General features: G+C 38.1%; 1 protein-coding gene across 1 annotated transcript in view; it reads left to right on the plus strand.

Annotated features, from left to right (window-relative positions):
- The window catches only part of LOC109820871 (nudix hydrolase 20, chloroplastic-like), a 13,385-nt gene continuing 4,642 nt past the window's right edge, over window positions 5,231-13,973 (plus strand). Inside the window, exons 1-6 of the mRNA XM_020387066.1 lie at window positions 5,231-5,318; window positions 6,923-7,146; window positions 7,232-7,296; window positions 8,014-8,194; window positions 8,632-8,712; window positions 9,069-9,194. Coding sequence (XP_020242655.1) covers window positions 5,231-5,318; window positions 6,923-7,146; window positions 7,232-7,296; window positions 8,014-8,194; window positions 8,632-8,712; window positions 9,069-9,194 — 765 coding nt within the window. The remainder of the gene's footprint in view (window positions 5,319-6,922; window positions 7,147-7,231; window positions 7,297-8,013; window positions 8,195-8,631; window positions 8,713-9,068; window positions 9,195-13,973) is intronic.

Genomic DNA, 13,973 nt, shown 5'->3' on the forward strand with positions numbered 1-13,973 from the left:
TGTTTCTAGAAAAATTTCTCAGTCTTTAGTAATCGACTATTAAATTTGATTAGTCGACTACTCACTGAAAGAAAAGTTTCTGGAAATTTTTAACTCAAAATTCAGTAGTCGACTATAAAGAAAAGTAGTCGACTACTCTCTGAAGAAAAAGTCTCTGGAAAATTTGACTTAAAATTCAGTAGTCGACTATAAAGAAAAGTAGTCGACTACTCTGTAAAATTCCACATTCCTGAGTTCTGTCAGAAAGAGGATTAGTCGACTATAAAAGCTTGTAGTCGACTACTAAGAGTTAAGAATGAGATGTATATAAATTATTTTGAAAATCATTCTTTAACTATGACTCCTAATGGTTAACATAGGAGATTTCTATAGTTAACCACACACTAAGCATGTGTTAGTGTATACTAATGCTATGTGTGTGTATGTGTTGTGAGTGATCAAGGCTTGTACATAAAATCTAAGTAAAGAAAAAGAGAAAATTTACATTTTGACATATTGCATTTTTTTTTTCTTCTTTGCTCCATGTTGCCTTGAACTCATTCTGCACTTTATTCTCATATTTGGATCGTATATGATGTAAATAGTTGCATAGATATGTTAGTGCATAATAGATAAATTGTTATCATCAAAACTATATATTTGGGGCATTATTATCCAACACAAACTGCGCGATCAAACCTTTGAACAGTTAGGGTCGTCTCAAACCCTATTTGGTCAAACAGTTGAATAATTAGGGCCAAAACCGGAGTTTCCTTTCTATAAACGAGAGTTCTCCACCCAAATTGAGCGATCAAACCTTTGAACAGTTAGGGTTGTCTCAAACCCCACTTGGTCAAACATTCCTACAGTTAATACCAAAATTAAAATTCCCTCTCAATAAACGAGAGGTCCACCTTCAGATTGGGTAATCAAACCTTTGAACAATTAGGTTATCCGTATCTTTTTGATTCTCAGAGTAGAGATCCCACTCTTAGTTTCACCTTGCAGATTCTCAAAGTAGAGATCTCACTTTGAGTTTCTTTTGCAGCAGGAGATAGAATATAAAATTCTTCCTCTCCGGCATCGGGTTCGTCTTCGTCCTAAGAGAAGACAAGCAGAAGATAGAATATAAAATTCTTCCTCTCTGGCACCGGGTTTTTTTTTACCCCAAGAGAAGACATAATCTTTTAACATCCAAAATCCATGTCTCACATGCATGAGAAACTTTATCTTGATCCCTAATTAGAGATAAGTCTGCATCTAACACATGTTGTCGGGTGGTCCGTTCTCGCAAAAATGACCAAGTCTATGTATTCAACATCGTAGCGATAAAAATCCATACCTCACTCACATGGAGGACTTTATCTCGATCCCTAATTAGAGATAAACCTATGCCTAACACGCGTTGCCAGTTAGTCTTTCACGTAAAAAATAACAAAGTCTATGTATTCGATATCATAGCACTGAATCTAAAAGAGTTCATTCTTTTAGCACAACGTTACATGTAGAACAGACTTAGACAACCTACATGCTAGCCCGACTCAAACAGTAGTCGGTAAAGGCTTATCAAATCCATTGATGGCTGAGGATTTGCTACAAATCCTATTATGCTTAGATATGCTCTTCTAGCTCGGAGAGCTTCTCTTCACAAAGTTTGTACAAGCTTCATCTCCAATCATCTTTAATAGTTATTGACGCACCAGCTTCATCAGTTAGTCTCGTGACTCGGGCACCTTGAGATGTTCGGTAGCCTTTGAAATTGTAGCCGTATCAGCATTTACAGTTGATCCTACAATCAAATCTCACACAAAGAGCTCAACCTGGTGAGCGTTTGATGTATTCTCAGCTTGCTCTTCCCAAACTTTGATGCGTATATGAGTATAAATTGATTCTCTACGCTCCAACACCTTAAGAGCTTAAACTGTATAGACTCCAGTTAACGTATGAGTATAAATTGTATATATTCACGCCGCAACGGAGGTTAACGTCGGTCAACGCGTCAACAATTTCACCGAAATAAGGCTCAAGATAATTTCCAGATTAAAATTATCCTTGGGAGTTCAATCGTAATTCAGATACAAACTCTCGACGAAGATAATCGATTCGACGTCAACTCGACGACACGAGCTAATTCAAGTATCAACACACCAGTTTCAGTTCAAGATTTTGACAACGGTCAGACGATAAACACAGCACCTAAAGAATTTCAGACTATTCAACAAAAAAATACTGAATAGGATGTAAGCTGAAGAAGTCAAAAAATTAAAGGTTGTGCCTATCTTATCCAAAATATTCCAGACTCTTCTATAAAAGAATGAGGCTGGAACACTTTGGAGGGGGTATCTGTAGGCGTTAAAAATTACCTATAAGTTCACGAACATAGATCAAGATGAAGAGAAGACGATTAACGTTGATATCCAAGTCAAAGAGGATCATCTGACGCCAAAACGAAGCGATGAAGTGACGAAGAAACAATGAGATTTAGAATGCATGATTTGAGAAGAAAATGGATGCACGAATATAAAAAACTAAAATTTTGACCATGATACAATTTGAATCCAAAAAATCTCAAAAGCTGTAGGTTTCTTCATCAGCTTTTCAACACAACTTGAATCACCTCATTCCGAGGTCAGATAAAAGAATTAAAGCCAAAATACCAATAACAGTACAAACTATCTCGGATTTCGAGACGGTGTTTTGTGTCTCGGAATTTGAGACACGATAAGGTGTCTCACACGTGTGAGACACAATAAGGTGTCTCACCCCGACCTGTCCTCACAGAATGAGGCTCTGAGACGCGTTTTCGACGGTTTTTGATCGGTTTTGACGGGTCCAATGGCCTCCTAACTGCTTTGGGAATATCCTAAACGCGGGAAAATCATTTCTAACTAAAGATAAGACTAAATCACGAGATCTCATCCACAAACATAGTGTTCAAGTCCTATAAATACCCCCATCGTGCATTTATGAAGGGGACTGATGAGATCTGAGCTCTTAGGCGAGTTGCTGACGTTTTCTAGAGCAGAGCCACGAATTTCAGAGAAAGAGAAGAGAGGTTTTTGGCGATTTTTTTGAACACAAAGGAAGAATTTCGAGAGATCCAAAGCTTTTCACACCTTCCCTTGAGACCAAACCTTGTTTTGATCTTGAGAATAGTAGTAATCCCACTTTGTTGAGGTTATTCACTTCTGTTCTAAGTTCCCTCGATTGAAATAAAGAACACCAAGCCTTCTTTCAAATCAACCCGGATCTATTATTCGGCGTTCCATGGGCTAACAAGTCCCCGGCACATGCAAAGATCCCACGCAAGCATCGACCGATAAACGATCTATGCGTGTGTTTTTAGGAAGTCTCTGTTTGTTTTATTTGTGTAGAGAAGTATTATAAAAAGGCTAACTCTTTTGAATCTGTCAACGATAAACGTTGTAAATGGAGTCCACAATGAAAAAGATTTTCGACGCAAACAGTTGGTTTTGAAGGTTATAGGTTGATTGTTAATGTTACGAGTTGGTTGTGAAGGTTACGGGTTTATTGTTAAGGTTACGGGTTGGTTGTGAAAATCTCTAGCATATTTGAGAAACCAACCAAACAGGTCCTAACCAAACAACTCCGAAATAAGTTTTCTTAGAAATAAGTTTCCTATTCTTTGATTTCCTTCTTTTTTTTAGCCAAACAAACAGCCCCTGAAGAGCGGACGCCGAAGTATAAGAAGTCAAAGAACAATAAAGAATCTTTTTAAGGCATACTTTACTTGTTTTTCAAGAGTGGGGCGTCAGGAAGCCGCACGTGGGGCTCATGTTGTGATGTGAGAGGATGGACAGGCACTCGTCGTAGGTTATTAGGGCCCAGAAATGAAGATGTGCTGTTGGCGCACCACGTTTTTCGAGGCGCGACACTTTGTTGAAGTAATCGCCTAGAGAGGGAGGAGGTTTATTGTTAAGGTTACAGAGAAATGGTACTCTTTCCTTAAATTCGAAGCAAACCCTTTCTACACATTAGGAACAAATTAAGCATACTGTTTAATTATTTTAAGACTAACTGAGATGCAGAAGTCAAAATTTATTATTCCTTCTCGGTGCTAAATGAGATGCATAAGTCAATTTTTATAAGTTCAAACTTTCCAGCTCACCAATAATCTTTATATGTACGAGATTGATTAACCTTCACAACCGACGCTTATCCTTAACAACCGACCCGTAATCTTAACAACCAACACTTATCCTTAACAACCGACCTGTAATCTTAACAACCAACCCGTAACCTTCACAACCAATGCGTATCATTAACAATAAACTTGTAGCCTTAACAATAAACCCGTAACCTTCACAACCAACACATAATCTTAATAATAAACCCGTAACTGCACTAAAATGAGTGTAATTGCAACCAAATTTTATGGTGAAAATTGCATGAAAATAGACTAAAAATAATTAATTTATTTTTAATAGCTTGATAACATAGTTTGAGAGCCTGTTATCCAAGCATTGTACTGCAACTATAACTCTTATAGTTAAAACATTTAGACGGTTTCATCAACTATGAACAACCAAAAACCTGATCAGGATTAGTCTAATCGATCATCATTATTTGATCATTATAGGCGTAGTTCAACAACCTCTCAGCAACACTAATGGCGTGCTTCTTTGCAATCATAACTCCAATAGGGATTGCAGTAGGAGCAGGGATATCATCGGTATACACGTTGGTTGTCTAATTTATACATTTCCTGTTAATTTATTTGGTTAACGGTTTAGTTGTTAAGGTTATAGGTTGGTTGTGAAGGTTACGGGTTGGTTGTTAAGCTTATGGGTTGATTGTGAAGGTTACGGGTTTGTTGTGAACCTCAATAACCTTCAAAACCAACACGTTACCTTAATAACTAACCCGTAACCTTAACAATCAATCTGTAACCTTCACAACCAACCCGTAACATTCACAACTAACCCGTATCCTTCACAACCAACCCATTCCTTCAATATAAATAACCCACTTTCCTCCCTAAACCCAATCTTCTCTCCTTCACCCCATCAATGGCTGTTGATCTAATGAACTTCTCAAAAATGGACGATCGGATCGCGATCAAGGAAGCAGCCATCGCCAGCCTCCAGAGCATGGAAGTCGTTGTCCTCACCCTCGGCCATCAATCTTTGTCGTCTTCTTCCTTCAACTTCTCGACCATCGCCAACAACACCGCCTCCAAGTTCAAGAAGTTCATCAATACCCTCGATTGAATGGGCCATGCCCGGTTCAGATGCGGCCCGGTCCAGCCTCTGACCGAATCCTCGTCTCCACCACTACCGGTGACTGTAGCTCGACCAGCTCTGATTCCTCCTCCAGCGGTGAGTTTCCCACCTCGAGGGCTCACCCCTGACTTCACCAACCCAAACCCGGTGTTGTCAGTGACGAGGCCACCGGAATGGATGATTCCACAAGCTAAGGACGTACTGCAAACGACTAGATCAATAGGCCGAGAGCTCAATAGGGGCGATACAAGGAAGGCGGAAGTTTGAAGCCATGAACAAGGATTACACCTGAATTCTCCTCAAAATTAGAAAATCTCCCAATTTCTCCGAGTTTTTATCAAGACTTTACACACAAACACGCAATGAAAATATCCGATAGAGAACATAAGTAGACAATGGCAAGCCGACGAGGCCTCGAAGATTGATGGCCGAGCTACAGTCACCGACGGTGGCGGAGACGAGGATTGATGGCCAAGCAGTTGATGCCGTACTCGAACGGGGTCCCGGAGGAAGGGGAGTTTGAGGAAGAGAAAGAGTATTATGATCTTCACATATTTTCATTACTTGGGTTTTGTGTTTTGGGGGCTCAGGGAATTATCGCTTTATTTTTGGGGTTTTTGAGAATGTTAAAAAAGTGTTGGGAGTGGGTGGAATAGTTGTAATGAAATTGGGGGCTAGAAGTAATTTCCCCTTTGGAAGGGGTTTCATTAGGGGTGGGCAAAAACCGAAAAAAATCGGTTCAACCGGAAAAACCGCCCGAAAAAACAGACCGGTTAACCGAACCGAATTAAATGGATGGGAAGAAGTCTCTAAACCGCCCGAACCGAATTAAATCGGTTTGGATCCGGTTTGAACTCCTGAACCGTCCAAAAAAAACCGACCCGAATTCTGTTGGGCGGTTTAGAGACTAAACTTATACCTCAAAACTTTTCTTGTTATCATCCAATAGATTCAAACGGCGCAAGGAGCAGTTTCAAGTAATGAGTACAGCAACATCACAAAAAAATATCCTTGAGAACTAAGTAAAGATTCAAATCAATCCAGAAAATTTGTTATGCACATGATGCACTTACAAAATATGCATATGCTACATTATATAAACAATATCATACAAAACATCACTCCCCCGTGTAATTAAATAAACTTAAACTTTAGTTAAAAAATTTCGCAGAAAAGATCTTGAGAATTACATAAGATTCAAATCAATCACAAAATGTGTTATGTACATGATACTTACAAGAGATAAGCATGCTGTATTATATGAACAACATCTTTAAAACATCAGTTCTCTACGTAATTATATTAACTCAAAACTTTATTCTAAAGATGATAACCAGTCTAATAAAGCTTTGTTAGCGAGCTCAGGAACCTCATCATGAGGACAATGCCCACCTTGCAAATTCACAACAGAAGTCTTTGGATAGAACTCTTTGCAAATTCAAAACTGAAACCGAACCGAACCGAATTTCGGTTGGGCCGAATATTCGGATGAAGGGGAAAAAATCTGGATCTGGATGGGAGTTTTGAGAATCCGAAAAATTCGGATTGGATGCGGATTGAGCATAAAACCGAACCGAACCGAATATGCCCAGCCCTAGGTTTCATATTAGTTCCTGAAGTCTTACTAATTGCTTATTAAGCTCTAACAATACCAAACTCCCTTGCACAAACCACCTAGATTTCTTGCTCCCTTACCACAGCCCGATATTCACTTCACATAAACCCAAAATGGTCTGCAAGTATTTGGCACATCCCCTCGCCTCTTTCCGACGCTCCCCTGTTCTCCTCCGCTACCCGGTTCGAAACCCTAAACCCTCAATCTCAAACCCGACCCGTTTCGCATCGGCATCGCCAATACCGATACGACGACTCCTCGGATCTCAGCGGGTACTTCCAGAAAGTTCGAGACTGCAATCGTGGATCGGTAAAAAACTCTTGACCCGTTTATTTTGTCTGGGTCGGATAAGGTTTTCCGTCGGATTCTTGATGGTTGATGATAATGTGAGCAGGAGTTGATATCGGAGTTCGTGCCTTTTGTTGTCGAGGATCAAATTGTTGGATACATACACAAGGGGTAATATTTTGAGGGTGTTTGCAATATTAATCCCTTAAAATCTTTAATATTTTGAAATTAGTCGCTCAAAAAATTTGAAATTGCTGTTAGGTTACCCAATTTTGAAACAACGTGTAAGAATTGGGGGACCTTATATAGCAATTCCGACGATTTGAATTAGATTTTGAAACAAGTTATAGGAAAACATGATGACAGTTCCAATTATTTGAGGGACTAATTTCAAAATATTAAAGATTTAAAGAGTATATTGCAAAGACCCTTTTTTTGTTTCTTTTCATCTTGTTGTAATTGTTGGATAAACCTTTGTAGTGGCTGATGGCTGTGTAGCATTTTTTTAACAAATGTTTTTTGTGATTTTGACCATCGAAGTACTTCTAATTTGTACAAAATGGCGAATTGGAGAAAATTGTCCGCAATGCTTCAATTTGCAAATGAATATTTGGCAGACTAAAGAATTTAATGTGAATGCTCATAATCATTTCGTTTAATATATTAATACAATTTTTTTTGTTTCTTTTAAATGATCTTCCTGATCAAATTTGAGTGAATAGTTAGATGAATAGTTACCGAACTATTTGATAATTATTTGATCAGGTTCCGCGCCCTACAAATGTCATAATAATTAATAAAATTACACAAGGAGAATTATAACTTATGAAATAATATTGTTTCTCAATTAGTGTATTCTTATCTAACATGGTCTTTAACATATCTTAGCTTTATTAATTATTTGAGGAAATTCGAAGACGTCTTCAGTGTTGTGCTTAGTAGAAATGGAACCCTTATTGGTGGCCATGTCACACTTCACTCGTCACTTAAAACTCCAGAGAAGAGAACCGAAGCAGTTGGAGATGTCATCAAGCAGTTAGGAAATCTCATTCCAGGTATTCGCAATGAGGTACTGATTATTGTTGCTTTGCATGATTTCAAGTTTCGTTTTATTTTCATAACTTGTCATATTTAAAACTAAACACTTGTCTATGTTGTAAAATATGTTATATGATGTCTTACATGAAGGACTTGCAAATGTGGATGATCTTGTTAATGGTCTATACACCAGTTTTCAACCTCCTGACTGGGAAAACAACTATAAGTGTTCATTTGATTGAAAGTTGTTGTATGGACATTTTGTAAGATGACTTCTGACCTAAGTACCAATCATTATTAAAAAAAAACATTTGGCTTAGGAGTTATTTATTCCTATGCTTGCTTCTATAAAGTTTTTGTGAGGATGATGATCATGTCTTAGACTTGTGAAAATTACTACACCTTCTGCATCTTGTTTGCTGCTGTTTCTCATGCCTTGCTAATATTTGACTATGTTGATACAATCAGCTATACCCTGTGACATCATCATTTGGGATGCCTACACTCCTCTCCCTAGAACGTGCAGCTGCTCCTTATTTTGGCATAAAGGTTTGTGTTTATCAACACAGCATAATTCATCTGTTATTAGTACATGATTCACATCATCTTTTTCCTTTGTTTTTTGGTTTTGAGATAAATTTGTTTGGGTAATCAATCAGACTTGCAAATTTGAAATTTAGATTATTCAAAACAGGGTGGCTGTTAAATTCATGTCACTAATGATGTTCGACATATTTTCGTGGTGCCATAGCTCTTTCATGTTTCTCTGGATAATTTATGATTGCCGTTTATACCTATTTAGTGATTGATGTTTCCCATACCATTTATTTGTGCTTCAAATACAGTTCTCATAAGCTTGTTAATGGAAAGAAAATGATTCTCCATCTCTTTCTGTTCCCTTACAGGCTTATGGTGTCCATATGAATGGGTATGTAGATAGGAACGGGGGAAAATTCCTTTGGATCGGAAAGAGAAGCAATATGAAACCAACTTATCCTGGAATGCTTGATCATCTTGCTGCTGGTGGTCTGGTATGTTGCTCTACCCTTTTGTAACTTTGTTGCTTGCATATCTAAGCATGTGTTTGGGTTGAGATAAAGAGATGCGAAGTTTTCAAATGCCTACATTACCAGACTCTTCTCTCTCTTATTATATATGCCAAACTGCTGCATATGCTTTCTTGGGGTCTAGATCAACTCTATAATACTGTGGATGTTTTGGATCAAGCTAAGTACTATTATTGTGTGTGTTTGCGTGTGTGAACACATATGCTCGTGTCGGTGCATGTGCGCGGGTGGGATGTGGATAAGTAAGTTAAGTGAGCTGAAATACATGATCTTTATCTGAACACCTCAGTATTCATGCGTTCAACATTAACATAATACTCGTCATTGGATGTTCATCCATGAGTTTGTGTTCGCAGCAACTGTGCATGAACATAAAGAGGTTGCCATTGTCTAACAAATGAAAGATTGACACATATGCTCGTGTGTCAATCTGTGCATATTGATATGGGGATTGCAAATCAGGGTCCCTGTTTAGTATGATTTTTTGGTCAACACATTTACACATTCCAGAGCCTTGCCACCCATTGTTTAAAAAACTAGAGAAATCTGCATACTGAAACTGTGTTGGCTAAGAACGAAGGTCAAAGGTTGGTATAACCTTATAGATGTGATGGCTGTATAAAGCATCACACCTTTTACTAATGGGGATTAATAACATACTGGGGATGGGGATGGGGCTTAATAACATACTGGGGTTTGATCTTCAGTTTTATTTTCTTTGATTTAGTACTTAGAAGATAATGATCCAAATCATGAATACAGAACTTTATTATTCACCATGACAGGCAAGTTAAGCTCTACTCGTTAGTAAGCTCGAAGACCCCCTGAAATTTGTAGAAAACCCCTTGATTTTTAAAGAAACCCCCTGAAAGGTTTTTGCAGAAAACCCCCTGGAAAGTTTTTGCAGAAAACACCCTAGAAAGTTTTTTGAAGAAACTATATTCTTTTGCAGAAACCCTTGGTATTTTTGTAGAAATATCCTTAAAAGTTTTTTTTACAAAAAACACCCCTAAAAGATTTTCTGCAGAAAACCCTGGAAATTTTCTTGAAGGAAAACCAGAAAGGTTTCTTGTAGGAAACCCTCTAGAATTTTTTTTTGCTAGAAAACCCTCTGGAAAGAATTTTTGTAGAAAACCCCTAGAAAGTTTTTTACTGAAAACCCCAATGAAAGTTTTTTTCCCTAGGAAACTCCCTGGAAAGTTTTTTTATAGAAAACCCCATGAAAAGCTTTTTGCAGAAGACCTCCTGGAAAGCTTATTGTAGAAAACCCACTAGAAAGTTTTTTTGCTTAAACCCCTAGAAATATTTTTGCTGAAACCCCTTAGAAAGTTTTTTGCGGAAAACCCCTTAAAAAGTTTCTTACAACAAACCCCTGAAAAGTCTTTTTGCAAGAAACTCCCGGAGATTTTTTTTGCTGGAAACCCTAGGTGAGTTTTTTCTACAGGAAACCCTCTGGAAAGTTTTTTTTTGTAGAAAACCCTATGGAAAGTTTTTTTAAGAAAACATTTTTGCGGAAAGCTTTCTAGGGGGTTTCTTCAAAAAAACTTTGGGTGTTTTTTGCAAAAACTTTTTTGGGGAGTTTTCTGTAAAAAAATATTTCAAGGGGTGTATTCTAGAAAAAAAAATTTATGGGGTTTTCTGCCAAAAAACTCTTTTTAGAGGTTTTATGCAAAAATATTTCTAGAGGGTTTTTTGCAAAAAAATCTTTTCAGGGGTTTTCTGCAAAAAGACTATCTAGGTGGTTTTCTGCAAAAAAAACATTCCGTTGGATTTTTTAAAAAACTTTTTGGGGGATTTTCTGCAAAAACCTTTTATGTGGTTTTCTGCAAAAAATCATTCCAAGAGTTTTCTTCAAAAAAACTTTCTAGCTGGGTTCTGTAGAAAAACTTTTAGGGTGGTTTGCGCAAAAAACTTTTCTAGGAGTTTTATACAAAAAACTTTCCAGGGGGTTTTTCTAAAAAGCTTTTCAGGGGGTTTTCTAAAAAGCATTTCCAGGGGTTTTTGCAAAAAACTTTCTCGGGGGTTTTCTTAAAAATCTTTCCAGGGGCTTTCCTATAAATATTTCTCAGGGTTTTTCTGCAAAATACTTTTTGGGGTGTTTTATTAAAATTCTTTTCAGGGTGTTTTCTGCAAAAACTTTTGGGGGTTCACTTAAAACTTTTTAGGGGTTTTTGTGCATAAAAACTCTCCAGGTGGTTTTCTGAAAAGAAACTTCCTATGGGTGTTTTTTGTGTGTGTGCGCGCACTCTGTTTCTTACATCCTTGTGGGAAAAATTGGAAAATCTTCAACAAGCAACGAGGTCTTGATCCTGATTTTTATGTCACAAGATAGGTAGAAAAGCTTAAAATCCTTCAATTAAATAAACAGGAACAACTCATGGAAGAATTACTATGACATGGTCAATGTCAAATATAGAAGTATGGCAATTTAACAATTGTGTAAGAAACAAGGCCGCCTAACAGGATACACAGGCACTAGAAAGCATGGTACGGGCATTCGTACACCACTCATCTAACCCTTACTCTGTTACATTTTATTACATCACCAAAATTTGCAAAAATATTTTAGATCATATAACTGTATAAGATATCTCTAAAACACAGGAAGATAGACCTCACCTAAAAGCAAGCCCCTTGAGTCATCAAAGCTCCATGAGGTTGTCGTTGGTTAATAGCATGCATGAACATCCAGTGAAAGTATTATGCCAATGTTTCTGTGAATAGAGTGATATTCATCTTTAGAACACAGTTCCTGTTAATAGAGAGTACATTTATCTCGGTATGCATGTGTGTGTTATTTTGCTTTTGAACTTTGCTACAGTGCATTTGCAAGGTCTGTTTATCTTGTATATGAATATGCTTTGAAAGTGAATATGCCTTTTACGTGTAAAAACATGGTTCATCTTTATTAGAGCTTTATTCAACTTTGTGCTCCGTCTTCATTTTTTTTAAGATGTAGGACTGGCCATGATAGGAAATATAACAGGATAGAACTTTTTTAAGGAGTAGGATATAATGCAGTGCCGTATAAATAATGTTGTATGGTCAACTGCAGTCATGCACTATTTAATATAGCTTTAAAGATCAAATATAAAAACACAGTATAGAAAATATTCATATAAATTGGGATGATCGACTTTTGCTAATGTGACTCCTTTACTTGAGACTCACTAAGATGTGAACCCCAAATTTGATATGTTTGACAATACTCGTGTCATTATGTTGGCAAATTCCTGTTAACATAGCTTTTTATAACCTATGTCAACTGTCCTCAAAATAAAAGGGGGTCTCTTTAACCCTACCCATATGGGTACCTTCTAGCAATATTAGCTGGAGGGATACCTTAATTGTGTCTCTCTGTCGGAAGTCACCTGTCTTACCTAGACTTTTGTTGTTTGCTTTGGCAGAAGCCCTTTGTTAATTTATTTTGGTGTGCTCTTTCTCAGCTGAATCAACATTGAAGACAAGTTCTCTTTTGATCTTTCCTGTTTTGCTCTTACTGTGAACTATGATAAAGTGATTTCGAGTATGTAGGCTGTCTAAAAATCACAATAGATAGCTTATCCTCCATCAACCACCGATGATGGAAGTTACAATCTGACGACTTCCAGAAGGCTGTAATCTGAAGACTTTCGCGTAGATCGCTGAAGGTTACAATCTGACGACCTTCACGACAACTGATGGAAGCTCTACTTCAACAGCCTTCACAATCAACATCGGGAGTTACAATCTGACGACTCTCATATTCTCAAGGATCCAAGACGAAGATTACAAGACAATGATCTTTGCAACGCTATCACAAAAAAAGATTACTTGGTGATAATCTCTGCAAGGCAAGACGCGGAGGTCCTCCCCGTGTATCAACATCAAAAAACGCCAGGGTCGAACCCCGCGTCACTACATCAAAACGCTGGAGTCGGACCCGCGTTACTACAAGCTAAACGTGAGCGACCCTCGCGTTCGTAGGGGTCCAGCCAACACCGACCCCCGCGTTTCTAAGCTACAACAAACCAAAACGCGAGCGCCCCTCGCGTTCATCAATGATTCTAAGAGGCGAAGTTGGGTTCTGAACGCCAGGTTGGGCGTTTTGACTTGTTCAAACACAAGCCGAACGGCCTCAAAACCGTTATCCCACGTTCTGAGGGATTTTCGCCCACTTAGGAGCGGATTTAGAGGGCAGTTACAACCTCTAACGCCCCTATAAAAACTCAACAAACTCAACTGAGTTAGGGGTTGGATTTTTATTGGCTTGAATCGACCATTGAAGGCTGCCCTTTTTGGAGCTAAGAATTGACAGCAACAGGAGAGATCATTGGGGGAGCTTTTGAGGGGATCGGCATCATCCTCCAACGAAGATCAACTTCAACTTCAACAACAGTGAGCCTTGATCCTTGGCTTATCAACCGAACTTTCGGTTCAAATCAACTCTTTTTCAAGAGTTCAAACTCGATCAGAGTTATTAACTCATCAAGAGTTTTAAACTTGCCACGCAAGTTCTCCACAACGTCAAATCGTGAGGAGAAGACATCGTTCCAGTGAATCAAGACGTGCGGATCGTCAACGGAGAGCAAACTCGACGCGAGCATTCGAGGGAGGCACTCCATCGCCACCGTGAAGAACCCAGTTTTAAACAAAGAGGAAGAACCAATTTCGTTCTCCTCTCTTTTGTAATCAAGTTGTAACCGAGATCAAAGAAATACAAATCAAATTTTCTTTATTCTCTTCTTTGCAATTTTTACCACA

Source organism: Asparagus officinalis, chromosome 8 (assembly GCF_001876935.1).
Source record: "Asparagus officinalis chromosome 8, Aspof.V1, whole genome shotgun sequence".
NCBI classification, from domain to species: domain Eukaryota; kingdom Viridiplantae; phylum Streptophyta; class Magnoliopsida; order Asparagales; family Asparagaceae; genus Asparagus; species Asparagus officinalis.